Raw genomic sequence first — 17423 nt, 5'->3', positions numbered from 1 at the left:
TTCCACTCCTCTCCACTCTGCACCCCAAGCACTAGAGTCTGCATTTCCTCTGTTGGTGGCACCAATTGGGCCAAAGTAACTGAGACTGGTTAGCAAATTTGAGCAAACTCAAAAGGCAAGAGATAGTGATTTTCACAGTGCTCTTTCCACTTGCTCTCCTCAGCTTCCTGTCAGCAGGTGAGGGCCATATGCCTTGCCCTTTTAACTATTAGGTTCTTTCTGAACAAACTTGTTCCTCTATCCCTCTTCTGACAAGCGACCCCTACATTCCCTACAAAAACACACTTGGACCTGATGTTACATTCAATTTCAACAAGTTTCTGGACCCCCCCAGGGATCATCTGTGGTTCTCAGGTTAAGAATCTCTGCCCTCAGAGATGATCTTCGCAGTACTTAAGCCTTCCCTGGGTGAAAATGAGAAGAAAGCCTGAGGTCTTGAAGTCACAGACCTTGACTTATTTACCTCCAATTTGGTTTCCTTTAGCTGAAGGAATGCATATGGGGTGAGCTATGAGGGTTGAAGAGGGAAAAGAGAACTAGTCTCTCTTTCCTGATATGATGGGGTGGCAGGCTTTTGTCTCTTGATTGTGGGAAGAAATGTTATGCTGAGAAGAAGAAAGAGGATGATTAAGGTATTTTCCAGGCCTTAGCAAGGAAAATGACAGATCTGATGAGAAATCTCCTTGTGCTGAAGCTCTGGTAGCAGCCCTTCCAGCAGAGAAAATATTCATTAGAAAAAGAAGCCAAAGTGATGGATGGAGTCAGGGTCCAGCCAGGGTTTGGGAAGAGGCGGTACAGGGTATCGATCGCAGTTCTCAGGAGGAGAGAAGGATCAGCAGAGATGCTGCAAACACCAGCAGCCTCGGGGCCACCCCAGTTCCGGGGCTGGCTCTGGCTCGGAGATAGCCTTCTGTCATCCTGACAGGTGATCTTGATCAGCTCATCTAGGTCCTCCTAAACCCAGACAACGCCACTCCAGCCCTCTACCCTGCATCAGGGCACCGCGGGTTTCCCACAGAAGAGGCACAACACGGGAGCCGAGGACCCTCCCCCACACCAACCCTTGTGTCCTTCAGCACATCCTACAGACTCCCTCCCCTTGCCCTTCTGATTCACAGCGCCCACCTCCCTGCACCTACCCTATTCGATCTACGGGGGAGCGAAGTCGCTTCTTGACCGCCAGCCCGGGAAGGGGCGCCAGCCAGCTGGCGAAGGCACGGCTTAGAGGGGCGTCTTGGGCAGAGAGAGGTTTGGGGCTGGGGTGTGTATGCAGTCACTTTGAGAGAGCGGGCTGGTAGCACAAAGAATGTGTGTACAAGGGTTAGGAGAGGAGGTCCTGGGGCTTTGGTCTCTTTGCCCCCCGCAATTGTGCATTTTGGAGGGGCTCTTGCTGCAAGCTCCGTAAGCAACAGCACCCGCTCCAAGACTACACTTCCCAGAAGGCTATGCGAGAGGGAGAGCGAGGGGAAGACAACCTGTGCTGCGCTTGCGCAAAGAGTGAGCTGGAAAGGTGGGAGGGAGAGGGGAGGCGTGCCCGCGGCGGGGCTAGGGGGAGGGGGCCGCGCGGCGGTGGCGCCGGGGCGGGCGCGCGTCCGCGGCGGTGATGGCGGTGCGTGAACGCGCGGCGGCAGCAATGGCCGCTCTGGAGCGGCGGGTGCCGAGTCTCGATGACTTCGCGGGACAGAGCTGGAGCTCGTGGGTGGAACGGGCCGACCTGCCCGCGGCCGACGGTGAGTGAAGCTCCCCTAGAGTCCGGGGACCCCATCACTGTCTCCCCTCCCCCTCTCCGGGCCCCCGCCAGCAGAGGGGAGCCGCCGACGGGAGCCGCCGTCCGGCTCCCCGGCCCCCCAAACAAAGGACCCGCCGGGTCCTAGTGCCCGCCTGCTCCGTCACCTTCGCGCCTCCGGGTCCTAGCGCCGGCCCACCGCCCGCAGCCCACCCTGCCCACCTCTGCCTCTGCCGGTGCCCAGTACCTGCCCCCACATCTGTTTGCCTTTATCTTTCTCTTCGCCTGCTGTCCTCTAGCTTCCGCCCCTCCTGCACCTGCCTAGGGCTTTCCCCGTCCGCAACAGTCCTCTCCACGTGTTTCCCACGCACCCCACTTCTGTGCCCCCCTTCTAACCCCCCTTGTTCCTTCGCCTTCTGCCCCACACCTCCTGCTCCTTTTCGGCGTTTGCCTGCGGGTTGCAGTGCCACTGGACCCCTGCCCCCTCCGTATTAGTTCGTCGGTCCATCCATCTATCCATCCTCCCTTCCTCCCTCCTTTCGTCCATCCATCCCTCTGTGCCTCCAACCCTCAGTCCTTTCCCGGGCCTCTTGCCCTGCCTCTTGGCTCTCTCCCCTGACCCCCACCTTCTCTAGGCCCCTTTGGTAAGCGGGCTGACAGCCCCTTCTGCTGATCTTTGTCTCCTGGGCCCCAGGGGGCACCTGGCCTCGTGGCCTTTGGGGTGACAGCAGGCATCACAGCCCTGAAGAAGTTTGCAAGTGAGAAGAGGTGGAGGAGGAGACCGCATGGAGCGGTCTCTAATGACACTTGTTCTCCTCTGAGACATCCGAGTCCCAGCTCAGTTCTGCCCATCAGTGCATTTTAACGGACTTAGGAGTGGGAGCTGCCCCTTGTCTCTTCCATGCCTAACCCACCACCCCTCATAGCTGGAGATTATGTAAGACTGTCAGTGATCTTCACATCCTAGAAAGGGGCAAATCTGTTAGTAGGCGTTAGAAGCACATCTAAGTGGAAGCCCAGGCCACCCCAGGACTGCCCCATGCTGGGTGGGCAAGGATGGGGCCATTGTCAGGGTCTGGGTGCTTTGAGAACCGGAAATGGAATCAGACGGGTTTGGTGACTCAGAATTGATTTTTTTTCCAAGGGACAGGGAGGGGGCATAGAGGAGGGAGGGGAGAGGAGTAAGGTAGGGGGATGGGGGAAAGAGCTGCTTTGCACAGCTAAGATGTTTTTGTCATCAACCCAGAAATTGAGGTATGAGGGCAACCCTTGGCCAAAGCCCTCCTAAAGAGGGGAGGGGCTTGCATAGCTGACCAAAGGGACTTTGAAGATGCCAAAGGACCCCCGAGACGGCAGTTTCTCTGCCCTGTGACCATCCTGTCAAGGCAGGACCTGAGAAGCTGGGTGTAACTTTGTCAGTACTATGGTAACCCAGGTGGAAGAAAATCGCATCTATGGGGATGGGGACCTGGGAGATATCTGTTTGGTGTGACACAGAGTAACAGGAAGGACCCATCTGAGAAATCTGAAGAAGGGACTTGGAGATTTATAGCAAAATATGTTAAGGATTATTTCCCATTTAAATGGGGAAGCGGGCCCAGAAAAGAGATCATATTTATTCACAATCACCCAGCCACTCAGCGGTGGAACCCCAAATTGCTCCTTGGCGTGAGGGGTCCTAAGAAAGGTGGCAGGATCCTTCCTAAGCGGGTCAGCTCATGCCAGGGGTAGCAGCTGAAGGAAGAATGGGCACATGAGAGTGACCCACTGAAAGGCTCTCCAAGTGGTCCTGAGCACCAGGAGCTTGTTAGGGAGGGTTGACTTCCTACGGCTCGGCTGCCAGCGCTGGTTGGGTAGGAGATGGGGCTTCTGCGGCGGGGGTGGTCCTTCTGAGCTGTGTTTCTCCTGCAGGGGCTGAGCTGGAGGAGAGTAACAAAAACACGAAGAAGTTGGATGCCATGACCCTCATTAAAGAAGGTGGGAGTTGACACACATTAGGGCTGGGGCCTAGGGCAGACAGGACCACCTTCCTCTCTTCCAACATATCCCAGGAGGTAGCTGCTAGAAGCAGCAGGTCTGGGGATCCTCACTTTGCTAGGTCTGAGTCAGCCCATTCCCCTGCCTCCTGTGACCTGTTGTGGGAGATCCTAACCATAGGTGATTGGGCTCACTCACCTGACGGCCCACGTTCTTAGGTTGAGCTCTAGAATCTGAGAGCATGTAGCATAAAGCCTGTCATGTCAGCTGGGGAGGGGGAAGTGGCTTCTGAGTTGGGGGGGGAGGTGCTCTCTGATCTGACAGGGCAACCCTGGGATCCCCAGCCCCAGTGATAAGGGCTTCTGTCATTGCAGACATGTCCATCTTCGGGCACTGCCCTGCCCATGACGACTTCTATTTGGTTGTGTGTAGCCACTGCAGCCAAGTGGTGAAGCCTCAAGCTTTCCAGAAGCACTGCGGTGAGGGGAGCCCTAGGGAGGAGAGAGAGGGGACAGGGGAAGGTGAAACGTGGAACTCTGAGGACAGGGTCAGTTGGGAGGTCATGTGGGTCATGGAGTGGGGAGGCCTTGGGGATCAGAAGGTCCTGGGGGTGGCTTCAGAGGATTGTGGCGGGTCCAGGTGATTGTTTGAGCAAAATTCTAGCATCTGGTGGAATTAGGGGAAGAGCTAAAAGGTTCAGGAAGCTGAGTCCTAGAATTGTGAGCCTTGAAGGCTCAGATTCAAGTGGGAAGATGGCAAATTTAAAATCTCAGGCTTGGGAAATCCCAGGTTTTGGTATTGGGAGTCTGTGAGCAGGGCTAGGAGGTTGGGGAAGGAGCCAGTTGATACCACTCACCTCGATTACTCTCTCCACCTCCTGGTGACAGAAAGAAGACACGGGCCCCTCAGCAAGCTTTACGCCCGGGCCCCACCCCCACCTCCAGCCCCTGCCAGCTCTCAGAAATGCCATGTAGTGAATGGGCAGGGCCCAGCTTGTAGGGCCCCAGGTTCCACCAAAACCTCCTCCAGGGAGAAGGGCCAGGGGTCCCGGAGCCGTGGCCACCCACCTCCTGAGAAGACGCAGAAGGACAACCTCTGGTAAGGAGAGGCTGGAGACTCCCTGAGACCAGCCTTGACCCTGACCCTAGCCCAGGGAGGGGTTAACATAAAGGGAGACAGCTGGGGGGCAATGGGCACTGCTCACAGCAGGAGGCAGCCACTCTCTGCAGTTCCCTTCCATGTGTTCCAAGGAATATGGGGTCCCCTTTCCCCATGGTCTGCACCCCTGCTGGAGCCCACCCAAGTTCCAGGGCTGGGAAGGACATGGCTCTGGGCTAGAGTCCAGGGCCCGGGCCGAGCCGCCCCTCCCCCCCCCCGCCCCCCAGCCCACACCCTCTCTTCATATGTAGCCTTTTCGTGCCTGTGGTGAATCTGGAGAAGATGTCCAGTCTCCCGAAGCCCGATGGACATGGAATCAGGGCGGCCCCGCCCTCTGCTTTCCTCAGCCAGCCTGGTGGCCTCACCAAGGACTCCCCTGGAAAAAACCCCATGGCACCCCCTTCTAAAGAACCTCCGGGGAGAGAGAGCATCGAGATGACCCCCAGCGAGGGCCCCAGTCACCGGGCTGAAGGCAGCCCTCCTGAAAAGGAGCCTGGTGGGGCCAGGCTGCCCCCCAAAACCCACCGGAAGATGGCCCGTGAGTAGTCATGGTCTTGGGGGTCAGGAAGGTAGAGTGGGGGACCCTTTTGGACTGCTTTGTCCTTGGGCCTGATGGAGAGGGGTCAGGAAGGAGTGGGCCTGGCCGTCCCCCTAGTCACGGCTTGACGTGGACATACACTTGAACTCCTTGCTTTCTAGGAAGCTTCTCTTCAGCCCAGGTCTCCTGATCAAGGCTAAGGGAGCTTATGCCCAAGCAGGTGAAGGTATTCTTCCTCACCCTGGGCTCTTGATGTTTCTCTCTCCTCTCACCTAGATCCAGGGCGCCAGACCCCTCCCACAGCTGGCTTCCCTGGCATCCCACATGCCTGTGGCTGCCCTGATCTCTGTTGCCCTGTTTTGGACTTGGAGTCACCAAAAGGAGTGCCTGGGCTGGGAGTTGGGGGGTGAGGATGGTTCTTGTGCCCAGCAGAGAGTTTCTCCTCTGATGCCCAGAGGAGTTTCTCTGGAAGGCTGCAGCCCCGGACTCGAAGGCCAGAGGTTCTGCTGCCGTAGGCCCAGCTCTTCCCAGGCCTTCCCTTGGGCCTCCTGGAAATGGCCTTGGGGCTCACAGGAACTGTTTTCCCCACAGGGAAGGAGTGCGACCTCAACAGGCAGTGTGGGGTAGTAAACCCAGAGACCAAAAAGATCTGTACCCGCCTGCTGACCTGCAAGGTAATCTCAGTCCCACTGCACGGTGAGGGAGGACGGCACAGATACGGGCCCTGGGCAAGGAGAGAAACTGCAGTGTTAGCCAAGATTCAGCTCGGGGTGGGGGTGAAGCCCAGGTGAGGCCAGGGGAGAGGAGGCTGCCCCCAGTGGGCCCAGGCTGGGAGCAGTAGGCAGATCGCCCCAGTCCAAAGGAAGGGTCTGGGCCTGTGGGGGGAGCAAAAGAAAGACCCACAAATACACCTACCAACACACTCACACCCCCTCTCTCCGCTTGCCTAGGCTAGCACACACTGCGCCCCTCCTTCCTGCTCGGCTCACACCCCTCCCCACCCTTCACCCTGCTCTATTCTAGATCCACTCGGTGCACCAGCGCCGGGAGGTCCAGGGCCGCGCCAAGGACTTTGACGTGCTCGTGGCAGAGCTGAAGGCCAATTCCCGCAAAGGGGAGTCTCCCAAAGAGAAGAGCCCAGGGCGCAAGGAGCCCACTCTTGAGCGCCCCTCCCAGGAGCCCCCCTCCTCAGTCCAGGCTGTGGCAGCGGCCACCCCCAGCAGCACCTTCTCTGCTCGCGCTAAGCAGACCTACCCATACTGCGCACTGCCCAGGTACGTCCAGGCCCGGTCCCCACCTGGGGACGCTTGGTCCCAAGCCATCACGGACCCCGGGAAACAGGCCCAGGGAGTCTCCCTCCGCCCCGAGGTGGGGGGATTAGCTGGGGCCCTGGCAGTGGTGCGGAAGTAGGTGACCCCCTGCTCCTACCCCAGCACGCCGCTGTGCCTCAGCCTCTCTGAGCGTGCCGGTTCCAATGCCCGGGATAGAAACGTTGGCCCAGCTGCTTCTCACGGGCCAGAACGCGCACCTGGGGAACTGAAAGGGTCAGGGTCCTGGGTGAGGCAGTCCTACTGTGTATTCACTCACTGGCCCCTTCGTGTGCAGAGGCTGCGCTGGAGCCCGGGGAGAGCCCACCTTGCCGAAGGAGACACACACGCATCTCCGCCTGTAACACAAGGGGCAGACCCGAGACAGGCTCAGCTCACAGACAGGCTCACGGGAATATGTGATGCGAGAAGGGGGTTGAGAGAATTGACGGGGCTGACCAGAGCTGGGTGCAGTTAAACTCAGAAGATTTTCTGGAGGAGGAGGCGAATCTGGAGCAGATTTCCCCCCCGAGGAGGCAGGGCCTGGGAAGTGAAGTGAAGGGGCTGGGGAGAGGATCCCTTGGGAGCTGTGGCCCCTGACCTTTCTGGCTCTTACTCTGTGAGCTCTGTTGTTCCCTCCCTTCCTGTCCTCCTTCCTTTTTGTCTCATTGCCCGGCAGGGTGTCTGCCCTGGCTTTTTTTGAGCTTGGCGGGTTCAGGGACACCCCCGCCCTGACCCACCCCCTCTCATCGGCCTCACACCCCCTTTGGCCCTTCCAGGTCCCGGGCCTCCTCTGAGAGTGAGTTGGATGGTGAAGGCCCCTGTGGTGGTGATGGGGACCCAGGCCTGTTCCCCTTTCCCCTGCCCCGGGGTGGGGCCCAGGCCTCCAGCGAGGAGAGTGAGGAGGAGGGGACATCTGACGACCTCCACCTCCCCCCTGACTGCCATTATGCAACCCGGCCCCCGCGGCCACAGGCGGTAAGGACCTGGGGCAGGGACCTGGGGTGGGGGGTGGCCCAGCCCTCCCGGCCCACAGTGTGGGGAGGAGGTCGGATCCTTTGCGCAGGAGCCCTCCCTGCGTCCCTGGCCCCACTGACCACGGCCCTCCCTTCTGCCTCTAGTTCTGCACCTTTGGGAGCCGACTGGTGAGTCCCGGATGCTACGTGTTTAGCCGCCGGCTGGACCGCTTCTGCTCAGCACTGAGCTCCATGCTGGAGCGGCACCTCAGCTCACACATGTGGAGGTGAGTCTTTTGGGCCCGGGGCTGTCCTCCCTGGAGGCCGGACCCTGGACATCCATGGGCTTCAGAAGCCCTCATTCTTCTCACATACCTATAGATGAGGTTCGGCTGTTGGGGCAAGACCCCAGATAGAATGAAGGGGAGGTGGGGGGACTTGACAGCCTGAGGCTGGGCCGAGGCAGGGCATGAGTGGGTGGTGTGGGAGTGAAGCCCGACTCTTATCCGTCACTTCCAGTACCTTTTGGGTAACTAGGGAGAGGGGATGCCCAAACTGAAATTTGAAATGAGGTTCTTAATGGGTCTGTATTCTAGTTCATTCCTGCCTACCCCTGTGCTTTCTTTCTAAGCCTCAGTTCCAGTGTCTCCCAGCAGATGGCAGCAAGGCCGGGGCTCTGTGGGCCATTTCTAGGTGGGGCAGAGAGACGGGTGGAGGTTGGTGGGGAGGTCCTCTTGTTTGCCTGGTGTCACAGTGGGGCTCTCTTTTTGCTGCAGGAAGATCCCACCGGCGGCTGAGCCTCCATCCCACCTTGTCAGCTCCCCACTCTCTGCTCCCCTGAGCCCATCCTCTACAGGCAGCTGCCCCCGCCTTCCAGGCCCACCCCCCAGACCTGCCTGCCCAGCCTCCACGCCCCCCGCCAAGGACAGCCTGGTCCCCAGCTACCCCGCAGGCTCCCCCAGCGTGGCAGCGGCCTGCAGCCAGGCGGAGTGCATGGGCGGGAGCCAGGCCATCACCTCACCACTGCCTGCCAACACGCCATCCCCATCCTTCAGCAAACTCCCGCCTTCGAAGGCCAGCAAGTCGTCCAAAGGCAAGGACGGGGTCGAGGTGGAGGCCCCTTCTCGAAAGCGAAAGTTATCCCCAGGCCCCACCACTTTCAAACGGACCTGCATCCTGGAGCCCTCTGGAAAAGGCAAACTGTCTGGCTGCCGGGGCCTCTCGGCCAAGACTAAAACAGCCCTGGGCATGGGGCTTAATGGGACGGTGGGGCCAAGAGTGAAGCGGGCAGGGCCTCTGGACTGTCGGGGTTCCCCTCATCAGCCCCCTACACCCGTCAAGGCTTCTCAGCTGGACAACCGGGGAGCGGCTGGACACCCAGCCAAGGCCCTGCCACCCACCTGCCTCTCTGAGGAGGAGGTAGCCAAGAAGCGGAAAAACCTGGCCACTTACTGCCGGCCGGTGAAGGCCAAGCACTGCCAGGCAGGCGCACCCGCCGATGCGGCCTGCTCTGTGCGCCGCAAGAAGCCGGGTCCTGCCATGGCCTTTGAGGAGAAGTGTTCGACACTGAAGGTACCGGCCCCGCTCCCTGAAGAGCACGGGCAGGGAAAAATCAGGATGGACGAGGGTAGAACACAGTGGGAACCTGGCACAGAGGAGGTGCTAAGTAAATGTTTGTGCGGGGAAGGGACGAAAGGGGAAGTTGAGAGAGTTCCTGGGGCATCTTCTCGAGGCCGAGGTAGGTCAGCTCTTTGAAAGGTGACCCAGCTTTTGCTTGACGGGCCTTCCCCTATCTCTCCCTTGAGCTGAGGCCATGCTGCCTGTCCCCTCCCCCCATATCTGCTTCTGTTTTAACAAAAGGGCCACTTTCTGATCTGGCTGTGGCCCTCACACCAGGACTGGAGCTCCTTCTGTCCCCTGAAGGAAAGGAAGTTGGACTTCACGAACTCTGCTGGGAAAGGTTTGGGCAGTGGGGTTGAGCTTGGGTTGCTGAGCTGTGGCCTGATATGCTGGGCGGCGGGCTAGGGGGGCTGGTCTTGTTCATGGGTCCTGCCTCTGGGCACCAGGGCCTGGAAGGGCAGGGACACCACCCGAGGTCCCTGTATGCATATGTGTCCACTTCCAGGATTTCAGGTGCCAGGCAAGTCCTCCAGGGTTTCTGGGAAGGCCAGCAGCCAGGCTTATGTGCCTCTTCGGACGGGAGCTCTGGAGCAGCCCGCTCTGGGCTGTCCCTATGATCTCAGCCAGGAGGGACTTACCGGCGGGGAGAAGGGGGATGCTCTTCTGGTGTAGGCATGGGCCAGATGCATACCCACTCCTCTGGCACCCGTACGAGGGTAGTGAGTTGGACAGTGCCCCCACCTGTGTGCGCGTGTGTGCACGGAGGTTCTCGGGCTGTCCCTGCTCGGCTGGCCTTCATCTTTCCCCCTCCTCCAGCATTCATCACCAGCCCAGCCAGGAGGAAAGCAAGCGTTAGCTCTAACGGTCCACACAGGTCACTGGGTCGGAGGACTGGTAGGCCCGCAGCCTGACCGTGTCTCTTGCCTCTTGTCTTCCCGCAGTCTAAAGCCCATTAACAAGAAAGTGCCTGCCCTCTGCGATGGAGCCGCCAGCACCTCCTCCCCTCCAGATCCGGGCCCCAGGCTGCTGCCGCTTTTTATAACTTTATATTATTTTTTTTAAGAAAAAAAACTCTTTAAAATACCTCAAGACTGTCTCCCTGTTCTGTTGCTGCTAAGAAAATGTAAAAACAGAAACATAGAAAAGGAAGGAAAAACATGGAATAAAATGAGTGTCCTTGCTGTCCCCATCCGCACCCCAGGAGGCGGAGATGATAGGCAGCCAGACTCCAGCTCCCGGCGCTTGCCTGCAGAAGTCTCTTATGCTCATATATTTTTGTCCTTTTAAATGGTGTGGGAATGGCTGGGGTTTGTGTCATGGGGGACGTCTTCTCTCCAGAGGATGATGAGGCATATGGCTCTGAGGGAGCAAGGCTTGCCAGAATCTTTATCCCAGAGATGACTCCGGCCCTGTTGGTAAGGGAAACCTGACGGGGGCAAGGGAGCCACTCCTTTGGCCCAACTCTCAGGTCTTTGCCCTGAGGGTCTGTGGGAGCCGGCCTGGGCCCTTTTCAGTCTTCCAGCAACGCTGGGCCTCCATCCTGTCTCTGAACTATGGCCTCAGTCTCTTCAGCTCTTCCTGCCCTTCCCGCCTCTCCCTAGCAGCCTTATTTTCTCAACCACTGGGGGAGCTCGAATTGAGTTGGTCACTGCTGTAAGGCTGTGCGGGATTTCTGTGGGACAGCCTGTTTCGGTCCCTGTCCCTGGCCTGTGGGTTTGCCCCTCAGGGAGGGGTAGAGTCTCTCCCAGGTAGGCCTCCTTTAGCTGAACCACACCTTTCTGGAGGCAGGAAGGGGAAATGTATGATCTCTTACAAAACTTATGGTGTGGGAGGCAGCAGGAATGTGGGAGGTCCTGGTCCCTCAGGATCACCTGACTCCCCAGGGCTGAGCAGATGGTGTGGAGGTGGGAAGGGCTGGGAGTGCCCTAGTTCTTCCGTTTATCTCACTGGAGGCTAGTGTGCCGATAGGGGTGACACTGTTCCATCTCCCTCCTTTGGTCCTCAAACCTGAACTCAGCAGGCACAGGCACTATCTTTTGGCCTGGTCCTTACCTTTCGGTGTCCTTGCTTTTAGGCAGGGAGGACTCTTACTCCCTTAACAAGACAGAAGAAGGGATGACAGGAAGGTGTGGGCAGGCTGAGAAATGCAGTGTTTCTGGAAGACTACTCAAAGCACTGGTTTCACACTCTTGGTTCAGTGTATATTTGTGATTGGGGTTTGGGTGGAATCATTTGCCATAAGTGTAATTTCCACAGGCTACTCGAGACGTAAGCCCTTGTGGACAGAAAGGTACAAATGAGGTTCACTGAAGAAACCAGGCTGGCCGCCTGCCCTCTGATCCCCTTCTGCCCCCCTTCTGCAACCGCCCCCCCCCGCCCCCGGGCTCTCCAGACGCGCTTTCCCCCCGGCCCCCAGAGGGCGCTGTGGGCGAGGCCGCCGTAGTGCCGGCGGCGCCGGGGGAGGGGCCTCTCCCGCCGTCGCGGCCGCCTCCGCGATCGCAAACCCGGAAGACGCGCTCCAGCAGCTGGGAGTGTACGCCGGCCCGGCCCGGCAATGCAGCCCCTGGAGGTAGGTCTGGTTCCCGCTCCGGCGAGGGAGCCGAGACTGACCCTCTGGCTGCGGACAGGCAGTGGGATCTTGGCGCACCTGGTGGCTTTGGGCTTCACCATCTTTCTGACTGTGTTGTCCCGGCCAGGAACCAGTGAGTGTGCAAGGCGGGGCGGGGCCAGGGAAGGGGGCGGAGCCGGGACGCTGGAGGAGCGTCGCTGGGAGCGCTCCGAGACCTGGAGTGGGGACTGCCCCCCGCCCCCCCGCAGTGGAGGGGCGAGCTGCGACCGGGTAGTAAGGTGGTAGTGGGGCGGGGCCCCGGGAGGTGGGTCCTGGAAGGGCGGGGTTTTGAGTGCGGGGGTGGAAAGGCAGACATTCAGTTGAACTCACCAGTTCATCAGAAGCGGAGCCCCTCGCGGAGGATACAAGTAAAGGAGGCCAAGGTCCATTCTAGGACTGGGCTGACAGCTGCGAGCTCCCGGATGGGGAACCCAGACCAGACTGCTGTATGTTTGCCCCCTTGGTTGCTCCCCTTAAGCCCCATTGGCTGCTCCGCTTTGCACAGACTTCTGATTTGGGCTGGGAATGGTACACTGACCTGTCCCCTGTAGCCGGATTCTTTGGGCTCCAGCCAGCCACAGGGGCGGAAACATGGTGCCCAGCCGTCAGTCTGTTCTCTTTGATTCTTAGGTCTTTTCTCCTGGCACCCTGTATTCATGGCCTTGGCGGTGAGTTTGGGCTTCTTTTCTGCAGCTGATTTGTTTGGAAGTGTCCCCTAGGGAAGCATCCAGCCTTTGAAGGCTCAGCCTTTCTAAGGCTCAGAGAGGTGGGGGAAAGAGAGAGGGCCCCATCTCCCCCCTGCAACCTGATTGGGAGACATGGAAGGCTGGGCTCTAGTTAGTGTCAGGTGGTTGAGGGGGCTTGGGAGGGTCTGGAAGATGTGTCTTTCTCCCCTAGGGTCTGAAAGGAGGAAGTAGAAGTGTTGTCCAGTCACCCCCCCCCCCAACTCCCTTACCCCTGCAAAGTTCAGAAGGCAGTTTAACATTTTCTAGAGATTTGCTTAACACTGGTCAAGAAATGGGGAGTCATTGCCTGTGGAGGAGGTCGGGATGGAGGTCAGCCTGAATGATAAGACTTCCACTCAAGTGTTGATCCCCACTTGTGCCCAGAAACGCTGACCTGTGAGGCAGGAGGTCCTGGTGGGAGTTCTTTAGCCCTCACCTTTGTCCTCTCTGTTTGGATGTATGAGAGCACCTCCTTTTTTTAGGCCTCCACGCTGGGCCTGAGGCTCACTGGCCCTCTCCTCTGTTCACAGTTCTGCCTCTGCATGGCTGAGGCCATCCTGCTCTTCTCGCCTGAACACTCCCTGTTCTTCTTCTGCTCCCGAAAGGCCCGGATCCGACTCCACTGGGCAGGGCAGACCCTAGCCATCCTCTGTGCGGCCCTGGGCCTGGGCTTCATCATCTTCAGCAGGACCCGCAGTGAGCTGCCCCACCTGGTGTCCTGGCACAGCTGGGTAGGGGCTCTGACACTGCTGGCCACTAGCGGCCAGGCACTGTGTGGGTTCTGCCTCCTCTGTCCTCGAGCAGCCAGGGTCTCAAGGGTGGCTCGCCTCAAGCTCTACCATCTGACTTGTGGACTGGTGGTCTACCTGATGGCTACAGTCACGGTGCTCCTGGGCATGTACTCAGTGTGGTTCCAGGCCCAGATCAAAGGCACAGCCTGGTACCTGTGCCTGGCACTGCCCCTCTATCTGGCCCTGGCGATCATGCACCAGATCTCCAGCTCCTACTTGCCGAAGAAGAAAATGGAAATGTGAGTTCCTCCGAACTCTGAATGTAGGTGGGACACTTGCTTCGGACTTCAGCGTGCCCTTTGGTGACCTTCAAGGGATCCATTCAGAAGTAGTGGGGTTTTTGTACTTCTTAGCTGGGCCAGGGGCTGCAGAAACCCACACTGCTATTTCTGACGACGACTCACTGGGCCGAAATGGGGAAGTATACTGGGTGCCAGTGGAAGGTGTTGCGGGGGGCGGGGGAACTCAATCCTGAAGCCTCCACTCTTGATGGGAGATGGATGTGCTGGGTGGTGGGGGCGATGGTGCCCGCAGTCATTTCTTGCCTGTGTGCCCGAGGGAGAACTGGGTTCCGGTAACTTATGAATGTGACAGCAGTGGTTTTTGGGGTCTTCGAGAAAGCAGTGTGGAGGGAGAGCATGGGTTATGGTTCTTGTAGGATCTCTTGGGCAACCTTAGGCAAGTCACATGTCTCGGGACCAGTTTCCGCATCCGTGTCACGGGTGAGTGTTTCTAAACAATCTCCAACATTCAGTGTCTGTCAGGTTGTTGCCACCGAACACACTCCCCACTCTGGACTGTGGGCTGGACCACTAAGCAGACTCAGGACGTCATTCTTACATTCATTATCTCCTTATCCCTCTGGAGGGACAGGGCTGCCCTCGTGGCCTTCCAGGAATCTGCCGATTGGGCTCCTGGACTAGGGCCCAGGGGGTCAGGCACTGTGGAGAGAAGAGTCCCAGAGGAGGCTCTCTTGAACTCCAAGGCAGTGAAAGCACTAAAGTCACTTTAAAGCTTTTATAGGAGCAGAAGGGCATTGGCTTAAGCAAGCCTATGGTTCCTGGCTGGGCCTCTCAGCTCAGTTAAGAACGTCCTTCCGCCCACCTCAGAATCTGGCCTTGAGGGCTGCAGGACGTGGGCGAGCGCCTTTCCCTGCCATGCGCTCTGAGTGGCACAGTAGTCCTGAGTATCTCGTAGTCCTTCCTGGGGCTCAGGTTCTTGCCTCAGCACATAGCTTTGTGGAGATATTCCAAAGCTTTTAGGACAAAATAAGAGCTAAGGAAAGTGGGGTAGGGCTTTTCTGATCTAGGAAAAACAAAGTCTCCCTGGTTCCCCTTCTCAGCGAAGCTCTTCTCAGTTGCTGTCTCTTGCCAGCTCTCTGGCCCAGGAGGGGGCTGAGTGTGGTGCCGGCTGGCAAAAAAGGGCTGGGCCCTCTTCCCTGCAGAAAGCCCCTTCTTGTTCCCAAGGGAAGGTAGTTCCCCAGACTGCCCTCAGTGGTGAGCTGGGTGCCAGACTGGCTAACTGTGGGCTGGCTCGGTCGGGGGGATGGGACCTCCGTAGATCATGGCGGGACTGAAGACAGCCGCGCCAGGAAAGCTGGTGTTGAGGCAGGTAGACAGCTCAGTGGAAGCTCTGGGAGGCCTGGGTGTAGCGGCCGGAACTCCAGGTCCCAGGGGCAGGGCAGGTGTTCCTAGATGGCAGTAATTTCGATGCCCCAGGTCTTCCTAAGATTGAAGACCCCCCCCCCCCGCCCCGCTCTGAGTGGTTCAGAAGCAAGGAGGTTGGTGTGGTTTAACAGTCCAGGAATAGGGACTGCAAGGGGCAGAAGTGGCCTCTCTGGATCTCACTGGGTCAGATGGCGTCTCCTGGAAGCTCTCCAGCCCCGGAGCATCTAAAGGGGGTCTCTGCTCTTCAGAGGGTGATTATTTCTGTCTCCTTGCCTTGTCTCCCCTCTCAGACTCCCCAGTATGGTCTGAACTTGGGGGGGATGGTTCCTGGGGCCTCATGGAGGACATTCTTATCTGGGGTCCCTTGGCTCAGGGACTCCTGCTCTCCCTGCATCACAGCCAGTGCTGGGAGTCTCACTCTGTCTATGGCAAGGTGACAGGGCCGGGTGAGGTTCACCAGCTTCCGCGAGCCAGGCAGCCAGCGCCACAAAGCCTGAGTCTGCCTGAGGTGTTGCCTGCTCCCAGGTGGTGCGGGGGCTGCCGGGCGGGCGGGCGGGCTGACAGCCGGCACTTTGCGTGGGCTCTGCCAGCTGATGTCTATTCCCAGCCCTCGGAGGAAGGGGGAAGTCATTTATATTCTGCAGGAGGAAGGGGCCCCAGCTGTCACCTCTCTGACCAGAAGGCCTGGAGGGCAGGGGCACAGGGCCGAGAGGAGGGCACAGGTGGTCTTCTGCATAGCCTGTCTGACTGCAGTGTGGGGAGTAGGTCACCAGGAGGAGCCCTTCTTCCCGGTCGGCCAGATTGCGTGTGGGGGCACTTCCCGCCCCCCCTCCCCTGCATCTCTCCCTCCATCGCCACCTGCCCTCACATCCTGGGGCAGCAGCTGGACAACCATTAGACCTCAGTGCCAGGACACTCTTCCTCCAGCTGGGAGCTGGGTGGCTGCCTGCTGCACACGCCTCCTGCTTGTATGCGTTTTCCTCCTCCCTAGGCCCTCTGTTCCCCCACCTCTCTGTATCTCCCCATCTGGGATGCTAGCTGGGCACCTCGGCAATGAGGCAGAGGCCTTGGGGGGAGGAAGCAAATGGCTGCCCTTTTGCCCTTGTTCCCTGGCTAGGGAAAGCTGCTAGTAGTCAGCCTGTTTTGCCTTTAAAAAAGAAAAAAAGCCAGGGTGCTCAAATTAAAAAAAAAAAAATTGCATGTCATTTGCACAAATTTGCATATCAGGCTCACTAAGACTTGATTCCAAATATGATTATATTTCAAACTCAACCTTGAGGACATTAGAAATGTAGATTTTTTTTGTAACCAAATCCAAATGGTAACAGGATTACTGTTCTGGGTTCCACATCCCCCCCCCGCCCCCCCAACCACTCCTTCCCTGGAGCCCCACTTGGGCTGGGGGTGGTGTTGAATGGCAGAAGCTGTGTCTGGGGAAGTCTCCCAGCCTCACCTTGGCTCTTGAGCTGCGTCAACCCTAGGCTGCTGTCCCTGGCCGGCCAGTTCCTCCTCTCCCAACCACCTCCCAGGGCAGGCGGCCCCTCCCAGTCCCTGACACCGGCCTGTGCGTCCTTTCTCATTGTCCCCACCCTTCCACCCCCGTGCATGGCTGCTCTGGGTCTTGTTTTTCAGACCTCACTGTGGGAGATCTAGGCATCCTCCTGGAGCCAGCTGGCTGCTGTGCCAAGGCCTGTTCAGAGTTAATAATAATCATTAGCTGCACAGTGCTGGGGCCTTTCAGCTCCAGAGCTCCAGGCACTTGCAGGCTGAGTCAGCCAGCCCTCACCTTCCCCCTCCTCCTGGGCTGCTGGAGTGTAGTGGAATGGGGAGAGGAGGGGGGTCAGAGGCTCACTTCCTAGCTGGGGCTTGAGGCTTCTTTCTTCTGGGAGTGGGCCCTGAGCACCCTTTGAATCCATTACTAAGGCCTTTTCGCCTGACGAAGATCAAGATGTGGGGGTCACAGTGTGGGCTCCGCTGGGAATGGCAGTGGTGGCTGTTGACCCCGAACCTGTTACCTGTCTTGACTTCCAGAGGACACCCCTGGTCCTGATGCCCCAATCTTAGCATTTCTGTGGCCCTCTGCAGGCTTAGGGAGCAGGGAGGCTTCCGGGTAAGTGCTCTGTTGCCCCCGTAGCTGGTTGACGTAAGAGCCTGTGTATCAGGCAGTGAAAAGCACATTGGCCCGGGAGCCAGGAAGGCTGCAGTCTGGGTTTGCTCGGCTCCTAACAACGGTGTGGCCACAGGTGGACCGCTCAGTGCTCCACCCGCCTCAGGGATGCCGTGAGGGGCAGAGCAGAGAATGCATGTTTGCAGGCATTGGAAAGTCCAAAGCATTAAACGAATGGAAACA

General features: G+C 58.5%; 2 protein-coding genes across 4 annotated transcripts; both read left to right on the top strand.

The window, feature by feature from the left end:
* Positions 1 to 25: 25 nt before the first annotated feature.
* On the top strand, positions 26 to 10371 carry ATXN7L2 (ataxin 7 like 2). Of its 2 annotated transcripts, XM_026484624.4 has the most exons (11): positions 26 to 1730; positions 3638 to 3703; positions 4078 to 4182; positions 4591 to 4801; positions 5113 to 5399; positions 5991 to 6073; positions 6423 to 6673; positions 7486 to 7684; positions 7828 to 7949; positions 8439 to 9234; positions 10224 to 10371. In XM_026484624.4, the coding sequence occupies exons 1-11, from the start codon at positions 1604 to 1606 to the stop codon at positions 10236 to 10238; spliced, it is 2262 nt and encodes a 753-aa protein (XP_026340409.1). In that variant the 5' UTR covers positions 26 to 1603; the 3' UTR covers positions 10239 to 10371. The 2 variants fall into 2 exon arrangements, with proteins under 2 accessions (XP_026340409.1, XP_026340406.2); XM_026484621.4 differs by having other exon boundaries at positions 8439 to 10371.
* Positions 10372 to 11750: 1379 nt separating this feature from the next.
* LOC113244925 (probable transmembrane reductase CYB561D1) lies at positions 11751 to 17423 on the top strand. Of its 2 annotated transcripts, XM_026484625.4 has the most exons (3): positions 11751 to 11984; positions 12521 to 12558; positions 13146 to 17423. In XM_026484625.4, the coding sequence occupies exons 1-3, from the start codon at positions 11837 to 11839 to the stop codon at positions 13647 to 13649; spliced, it is 690 nt and encodes a 229-aa protein (XP_026340410.1). In that variant the 5' UTR covers positions 11751 to 11836; the 3' UTR covers positions 13650 to 17423. The 2 variants fall into 2 exon arrangements, with proteins under 2 accessions (XP_026340410.1, XP_044234890.1); XM_044378955.3 differs by lacking the exon at positions 12521 to 12558 and having other exon boundaries at positions 11768 to 11851.

Source organism: Ursus arctos, unplaced genomic scaffold (assembly GCF_023065955.2).
Source record: "Ursus arctos isolate Adak ecotype North America unplaced genomic scaffold, UrsArc2.0 scaffold_12, whole genome shotgun sequence".
In the NCBI taxonomy this organism is placed as follows: domain Eukaryota; kingdom Metazoa; phylum Chordata; class Mammalia; order Carnivora; family Ursidae; genus Ursus; species Ursus arctos.
Note: the sequence above shows the minus strand (reverse complement) of the source record. Positions and strands in the feature narration are given on the sequence as shown.

What these genes read in the sequence shown, in the direction of transcription:
- ATXN7L2 (XM_026484621.4), top strand. Translation starts at nt 1,604, where the DNA reads ATGGCGGTGCGTGAACGCGCGGCGGCAGCAATGGCCGCTCTGGAGCGG. An exon ending in CGACCTGCCCGCGGCCGACG is followed by an intron (nt 1,731 to 3,637) that starts GTGAGTGAAGCT and finishes TTTCTCCTGCAG; the next exon opens with GGGCTGAGCTGGAGGAGAGT. An exon ending in AACCCACCGGAAGATGGCCC is followed by an intron (nt 5,400 to 5,990) that starts GTGAGTAGTCAT and finishes TTTTCCCCACAG; the next exon opens with GGAAGGAGTGCGACCTCAAC.
- LOC113244925 (XM_026484625.4), top strand. Translation starts at nt 11,837, where the DNA reads ATGCAGCCCCTGGAGGTAGGTCTGGTTCCCGCTCCGGCGAGGGAGCCG. An exon ending in GTTGTCCCGGCCAGGAACCA is followed by an intron (nt 11,985 to 12,520) that starts GTGAGTGTGCAA and finishes TTTGATTCTTAG; the next exon opens with GTCTTTTCTCCTGGCACCCT. An exon ending in CTGTATTCATGGCCTTGGCG is followed by an intron (nt 12,559 to 13,145) that starts GTGAGTTTGGGC and finishes CTCTGTTCACAG; the next exon opens with TTCTGCCTCTGCATGGCTGA.